The sequence below is a fragment of the Montipora capricornis genome, chromosome 2, assembly GCF_036669925.1.
Source record: "Montipora capricornis isolate CH-2021 chromosome 2, ASM3666992v2, whole genome shotgun sequence".
In the NCBI taxonomy this organism is placed as follows: domain Eukaryota; kingdom Metazoa; phylum Cnidaria; class Anthozoa; order Scleractinia; family Acroporidae; genus Montipora; species Montipora capricornis.
Genome location: NC_090884.1, coordinates 21,228,291 through 21,236,440, shown reverse-complemented (window position 1 = coordinate 21,236,440; position 8,150 = coordinate 21,228,291). Strand labels below are relative to the sequence as shown.

General features: G+C 40.6%; 1 protein-coding gene across 4 annotated transcripts in view; it reads left to right on the top strand.

Moving 5' to 3' along the window:
- Window positions 1-7,405, top strand: part of LOC138039066 (nuclear cap-binding protein subunit 1-like) — a 15,478-nt gene extending 8,073 nt beyond the window's left edge. For all 4 annotated transcript variants that reach the window (XR_011130358.1, XM_068885234.1, XM_068885233.1 and 1 more), the window contains exons 2-5: window positions 638-703; window positions 1,553-1,696; window positions 2,014-2,127; window positions 4,796-7,405. Coding sequence is in view for 3 of the 4 variants with exons in the window: in XM_068885234.1 (XP_068741335.1) it covers window positions 638-703; window positions 1,553-1,696; window positions 2,014-2,127; window positions 4,796-4,909 (438 nt within the window). In the remaining variant the exon portion in view is untranslated. The remainder of the gene's footprint in view (window positions 1-637; window positions 704-1,552; window positions 1,697-2,013; window positions 2,128-4,795) is intronic.
- The last annotated feature ends 745 nt before the right edge of the window (window positions 7,406-8,150 follow it).

Here is an 8,150-nt window from a genome sequence, read left to right as displayed (position 1 = left end):
GTAACCACACATTTTTCGAAGATAATTAATCAACAATATTTGTAAAAAGCTTTAAAATACAAAGCAATGTATGGCGTTCTTTTCCAAATTCAAGCTTAATTATCTCTGAAGAATGCGTGGTTACCCCCAATTTTCTTTTTGGATACCAAGAGCACTTACTAAGTTCTGCTTTCTCAGCATAAAAAATATCCCTGTATTATTAAGCACCGCCGATTGGAAATCCGAGTATCTCGAGATGCGCAAAACGAATGCGCAATAACAATAGTAGGCACCGTCTTTAAAACCGTGGGTAATCTTCTGTTAGTAACGCACTTGATAATCAGTGGGACACTTCTCACGACACTGCAGTTTTAAAACTTTGTTTTAAAACAGAGTGTTGTAATGGCGAAGTGGTCAGCAAGTCAGGAGGTCATGAATAATGCTATTGTGGGACTGTTTTACCTTTCGATAGAGACTACCGGTATATGCAATTTTATATCTTTTAACTGCGGTTATGTATTTCTAAGTGAAAGTTATCATTGCCGTAAATGAAGTAACTTTAGCCATCTTTGCAAGTGATTAGTCGAGTTGCTTCATTAACTGCGATAATTACTTTCACTTAGAATGATGCCTTACATGTTGACGTATCTTTACTTAGGTTACAGGGGAAGTACACGAAGCTAAAGAAAAGCTTGCAAAACTTGAAGAAAGGGCAAAGAAACAGGTCACGTAATTCGTAATTCGTAATGCTAAAGAGAGTCACGACCCGATTCTGTGCAAGTGTTTCATTTATCAAAAGGATAATTTTATAAGTAAAGCAATCTGAAATTCGTCAGTAACGGTTTCAACAGGGGTTTTGGCAGGAAGACCTTAGACAGCAATGACCAGAACCCGGTTGCTGACCAGCGGTTTTCGTTAAAACAATGGTTTGCTGGGGGTGCTCAGTCTCGCGGGTTCAGAAAACCTGGTTGTGGTAAAACAAAAGTTTTCAATTCCTGGGCACTCAACATGACCGCCGTGTGATCAAGGCCCATTGGCTTGTCGGCGATTGTTAGGGGTGGTATAGAAGAAGGACGTTCCAAAATGGGCTGTCAAGACATTCAGTTGGTGGGCGAACAAGTATTATTTTAACTCGTTTTCAAAAAAGGGACAAGAGCATCAACAAAACCCCAGAAAATAAGTGAAAGAACTGTATGTTGTAATGATGAGTGGAGTCATGTCTATTCAAAGAAAAATGGCATGGGCTATATAAGTAACTGAAATGGATAAGCAGCGGCGCAGCCAGGATTTTTCAAGGGGGAAGGGGGGAGGAGGGGTCACACTGTGTCAAATGCTCACCAGATTCAAGCGCTTCCGCCAACTGAATATTGTAGACTTACAAAGGGGGGTCACGGGCACCCCAGGACCCCCCCAGCTACGCCTTTGATAAGACTTCCGTATGACCAAAAGCTCTGGATGAAAGTCATTTGGACTGACATTACTGTTCAGTTCTCGTCATCAAGTTTCCAACAGGACGAAGTAAAGGTTGTATGGTAAGCATATTTGCGAAAGGTTTTGTACCTGTTAATTTTAGCCAGAGGAAACTAACGGAGAGGCGAAAACTGGATTACCCACTGACGACCACATTGAAGAACAGCAAAAAGAGCTGGACGAACTTACAGAAAAGTTGGAAAATGCGGAGAGAGCACAAAAACAATTGTTTCTTATTGTTTTTCAGGTGAGATTTAAGGCCGACTGAGGTTTGAAGCTACTGCATTGCCACAGTCCATCTTTCCGAGAAGGCTTTCTTTGAATTGTGTACTGAATAATGATGCCTAACTATTTGCTTTATTTTGGTGTTCGGTGGCCAGTTTCAGTTGAAATGGACATGAAACGGCTTTGACCTTCCTAACCATAAATGGCATGCACTTGTTAGATACGCTGTACTTCGCTTTCTCTAAGAAATGTATCTTTTCTTAGAATTACAAGGCCACAGCTCAGTGCACAGGTTTTTCGGTTGTTTCCGGTTGAAATTAACACTTGTTTAAATTTCAGCGTTTTATCATGATCCTGACTGAGCACATTGTACGGGCAGAGCAACAGCAGCTTGAAGTCGACACTCAGTGGTTCAAATATACGACAGAGAGGCTTCGAGAAGTGTTAATCACGGTATGCGACCAGTTCAAGGTGTCCATGTTGTCTAGTGTCCTTTCGTTTATAAAGGACAATCTGTTCCCCATAAACTTTCAGCATTGAATGTGGGAAAGGAAAATCCTTGGTATCAAGTACAAAACTGAGAAGATAGACTTACAGTTTAGGAAATTAAGACGTTTTGGTGTTCTCGGATCTGAGGGCCCCTTTTATTCACAGGCCATATAACTTTGTTCAATGAATAAGTCACTATCCATTGAAGAAAAGATACTTCGTGTTGAACGTTGTCCAAGGTTTCCGCACTCGCCTTAGATGTGCTTAGAGTGTGCATATTCACAGTTACGTGGGCAAGTATTGAAGTCTTTGCAGAGATTGAAACTGGCAGATGGTGACTTATCCATCGGAGAAAGTTATCCCGACGTAAGTGTAGCGGATATGATATTGACAGTAACTTAAAGCAAAGTTACGCGTTCAAGCTCTTCTGCATCTCATTTGTTTTCATCTTTGAACTTATTTTAAAGTAAGGAATCCGTTTACCATTGAAGTAGGCCATTAAACTAGGTTCTTGCGACCACTTTTCCAACCCTAGCAGGACAATTGTCACCTGAACCTAGTTTAGTGTCCTAGCTCACGTTGGCCCGGGTTGGATTCCCAGACTGGGCTTTATACGTGGGTTGAGTTTGTTGGTTCTCTACTCTGCTCGGAGAGGTTTTTCTCCGGGTAAAAGTTCTTACTGACATTTTGGCACCCATCCAGAATCGTAATGGCTACTCTGTTCTTAATTCTTCTGAATTTTCTAAAGACGTGGCAAACATGGAGATACTGGACGATGAAATAATGGTTTCGTTCGAGGTCGTTTCCCTATTTACAGCCATCCCAGTCCAGAAAGCTTGTGCTTATATCCGTAAAAAAATAATGGATGATGATACTTCACAGTCAAGAACCAACCTCACTACTGATAATGTTATCTCGCTGCTGGAATTTGTTCTTTTTAACAGTTTTTCGTCTATAATGATTGCTTCTACAAACAAATACATAGTTGTGCTATGGGAAGCCCGGTTAGTCCTGTCGTCGCCAACCTTTGCATGGAGGCTATCGACGAATCAGCCATATCGTCCATGAGAGTTCCCCCCAAAACCTGGAAAAGGTATGTTGATGACAGTGTTGTCATCATCAAGAAAGATTGCGTACCTGAATTCCACGACAAATTAAACTCTATAGACCCCATGATTTCTTACTATGAAAAATAGAGCAATCAACAAATCTCGTTTCTAGATACCCTAGTCTCCAGGAAGAATGGTTTCATTGTCATTGACGTCTTTCGTTAACCAACGCACAAGGACAGATATTTGGACTTCAGTTCCTATCATGAGAAGAAACACAAAATAAGTACTGCATCTACCCTCCTAAACCGTGCTTGTAATCTACCGAATACTTTGGAAGGGAAATCGTCTGAAGTTAATTACGTCACTAACACCCTTCTTGCCAACGGCTATCCACCTGCCGTCATCTCTAACGTATTAAAAGAGAAAAACCTTCCCCGGAAGTTATTCCTTCACCGGAAGAATTGGTGGGCTTGTTTTTCAATCTGATTGAAATAAATCCACCGCTATGGCCTGACTTCCTTATGTTCGTGGTGTCACAGAACCCCTCACACGTCTTCTTCGAAAGAATGGAATTAACGTTGTTACTAGACCTCACAAGACTTTAACAAGAATTCCCATCCCCCAAGTTTAGGCCTCCTATTGAACTTCAGACCAATGTGGTGTATAAAATCCCTTGCGTCGATTGTTCCTGGAGCTACATTGGTGAGACTGAAAGGTGTTTTTCAGCGAGGAAAAAGGAACACTTTCGTAATGTAAAACTATGTAAAACTGGCTCTAATATTGCAGCTCACGCTTGGTGTAACAATCACTCTATTGATTTCAACAATGCCAGAGTAATTGACAAGGGAAACATCCGAATCCGAAAAACTTTGGAATCTTGGCACACCGCTAATACTAATGAAGCTGACAATAACTCCAAGCGTTTGCCAAAACAATACTCTATTCCTTTAGATTAGCGCATTTTTCCCTTTTATCGTTTTTACAATTTTTCCGCACTTCCATTTTGTATATATTTCCATCTCGCGCATTTACATCTTAGTTTTTAAAGGCTTTAGTCTGGAAGCCGAAAGCTTACGTTTTTATATTAAAAGAATTTAACCAGAGAACGCTTTTTTACATGAATTTGTTGATTTCAGTTAACAGTGTCCCCAATTACTGCTCCAGCGCCAGAAGACTAGACACTTAAATGAAGTTCCTTTCCTTTCGTTTTTCCCTATAGCTCAGTGGTTGAGCATCTGAAGAAGTAATCAACTCTCGCAAAAGAGCACTCGAATTTTTTTCGAGTATGCCTGAGCCAACATCGAAAAATACATCTCTTAATAATAATAACCATCGTCATTATCATCGACAAGTGAAGAGTTTTAACCAAACAGGGAAATCCAGAGTTCGCAGAAAAGCCTCTCGAGGCGGAAAAGAGAACCAACAAACTCAACCCAGAAAAGGCGTATGGTCCGCGCGCAAATTGGCCCGGGCCAAATTGATGGTAGGCGCCAACTTACATGTACTCTTCAATCAGGAAGCCGTCTACTAGTTAGGTTATATTGTTTTTCTTACCAGTGTTTGGTTTTTCATTATTTCAGAATTATGAGCAAGTGTTCAAGTACTTGCGCTCACTTGAAACACTTCTGTTCACAGCGGACCTGGATTCACGCATTTTGAGTCTGTTCAGTCAATTTAAAGCTCTGAGAACTTAGACTATCATTTATCCTGGACTTTCCAAGCGTTTTTGTTGTTCTTGACTCAATTGTGTTTAGCTTGTAATACACAAGGGGTTGAAGATTGAACAAAGGACAAAGGGAAATAATTAACCGTGGGTATTTTTAGCACAAAGGTCTTAGTTGGCTAAGGGCAATGTTGTGGTTTTAAGTTATACTTTTTGTTATCTTTTCAAATCTTGATTTTGAAAACTCTTTTGACTCTTTTTACCCAAACGTTGGGTTTTATGTGTAGTTGGCCTCCATTTAGATGACTACTCTTCCTGGCACAAGCTTGGTCACTTTTACACTTTGCATAATCCCATGGACTTAGTGCTTTAATGAAAGCAATAACGAATTTCCATTCCGCCAACTTCTCATTAGTTCCTTAAAGGACATTAAACTGGGTATTGAAGGCAAAAGAACCCATCAGACAACCTCCTTTGCTACTTCATGGAAAGTACGTAAATACCATACGGATACACTTTTCATGGCGTATTATGATGTTTATTACATCCATACTGAGATTTAATTAAATTCTTGTTTAAAGTGCTACTGCGACGAAGACTAAACCCTAAAGTTGACAAGAAAGTGTATCCACGGCTAACCTGACGCTGATTTACATCTGTAAAGGCTGCCCGAAAGTGTGCAAATTTTGTCCCCCAAGTATTCGAACCCAAAATTTTTGTCAAGCGGCGTTCACTCCGTGACGTCACCTCATCATCTAGCGAAGTCTTGTCGCCGCATACTTTTAGTAAATAGAGTAAAAAGAAATGTTGTCTTCAAGTCCTTCGTCTTTTTCGCCAGTGGACGGTTCGGAGTTGAGTTCAGACCAGAGTAGTGTGATTTAAGAGGACAGTGAAGCTTGCTTCATACCCTGTGACGAAGATTTAGAGCCACTTATAACTCAAGAAGAAGCTGCCGCCTACGAGGCAAACCCATGGGACTGCAATGAAAACCAAGACAGCGGTTTCTTTTGGGAATCCTGAGTAAAGCCGTTTCAAAATCTAAAGTTTGGAAACGCTACATTGACGATGTCGTTTCCTTGTGGGACATAAGTAAACCGAACATAGCGACTTTCATCGAACAAGCAAATTTACATCACCCTACTATTTTAGAGCGACGTGCCTTACCGTGGCCCCCAAACGAAGTCTTTTACAAATTATCCGCCAATCAGGGTGTGCGAATTTGATTGACAGTTATGCCTCCTTGCAAAGTTGGCACCGTGGTTTGTTGAACACCGATGAGTTGACGTATTTACACGTAGTTGTCAAATGCGAAAGTTTGTTCGGTGTCCACGGTAAGGCGCGTTGCACTGTAAATTGACGGAAGAAATATCTGACACTGAGACTGTTTCGAGACGCCATAGTATACAAAGGCACGAGATCAAGGATCAATCTTTCCTTAATGTACAAACACATTTTAAACAAACCGCGAGAGTTTCCAATATACGTATTTCACCTCTTGTCACCCACCAAGCGTTAAAGTGAAGCCCTACGAATCCTTAGAACAAACTCCTCAAAAGACACTTTCGAGGAAAACATTTGGAAATTTCAAAAACAGTTGCGGGAGAGAGGTTACCCCACAACTACTATCAGAAATCAAATTCACAAGGAGGGACTCCGTGCTTAAAGGCAATACATACTTGCAATACATGGTGATATACATGAAGAAATTTCTGCAATCTGATTGGCTGAGAGATGTGCAGTTTTTCGGTGACAGTGCAGAAAAGAGGTAATTGAATGCAAAAATAGGCAATTAAATGCAAAAAAAGGTAATAAAGCAAGCATGCGGATTGTTAAATGAACAAAGAAGTTCACAGGTAGCCAATCAAATGCGAGCCTGGATGGCGCAGTGGCGGACAGATTTGGCGAGAATAGCATTGTATTCATTGAAAGTTTGAAGGAAACTACAAAACAAAGACTACAACAAAAAACACAAACAACTTGATAATTGTAAGCTTTGAACCGGTCCGGCGCCCTCAAAAAAAATTTTGGGAGGAGTTTTATGTCTTAGTTCTAAGAAAGACGAAAAAGAACTGACAAGGCTACGAGCTGGCTGACAGTCTTCGCGTAATGGTGAGGGTCAAATAAATTTTCATGTATGTTACTACTATTTGCGTCCATCCTTGGAAGTGTGACGAATGTGGCGCGAAGTTTTACTTTTCCGAGTCAAACGTTAACGCTTTGTCCGGTTATGTGTCACTTTTGACGAATGAAACGTGGGCGGTTATGTCGTGAAATTGGCAATATTTTTGGTTGCCTGTGGTACGTGGTACGTGGTAAGGCACTGAATTGGGTGGTATTCAACTGCAGCGTTCCAGTTAATTTTTATCAAGTGGGGGGTCATTCAGGGGTCATTCAGGGGTCACCCACATGTTGTGCCAGCAGAGGCCCTTTGCCTCACTTGTTTACTTATTTTGTAATGTCCTGTCCCATTTTGAGGTCTTTTAGTTTTTTGAGCTTTGGTAATAAATTCAGTTTAGAGATAACAAAACACGCTCTTGAGTAAAATTCACTCGTTTCTTCAAATAGTCTGCAAGAAAACTAACTGCAAATTGCTCTGACGGACGTTTTCCTGTATGTCATGCAGATGCACTAAGCAAACGTTTATTGTACACATTAAGGAAGACTGAAGACGTTGTTTCCTCTTCATAATTCCTCTTCTTTTCAGTCTAGTCTGATGCCAGGTCAAAACATTTTCTTCAGTTAAAGATAACAAAACACGGTCTTGATTAGAATTCACTTGTTTCTTCTTTAAATAAATAGTCTGCAAAAAAACTAACTGCAAATTGCTCTGACGGCCGTTTTACCAGCGTGTCTTGCAGTTGCAAATGTTTATTGCACACACTAAGAAAGGACTGAAGGTGTTGTTTCCGCTTTATAATTCCTCATCTTGTTAGTCTTATCTGAAAAAAGACAAAGACAAGTCAAAAGACAGATGAAAAAAATAACATAGTTTTTATATATAACTCTGAATCGAATTCTCATCGAAAGATTAATGACAATCGATCTTAAAAACAAGAAAATTTCTGCAGTCTCTGACTTTCATGAACTAGATCCTCCGTGAGGGTACACTGGGTTGCCTGTGGTACGAGCAGCGCTCCAGGCAATTTTTTTCAAGTTGGGGGGTCATTAAGACCATTTAAGGGGTCACCCAGAAGTCATACCAGCAGAGGCCCTTTGGCTCACAGGTCCTCACACGTTCGTACGACAAAACAGATTCTTTTCTGAGGTTAAAA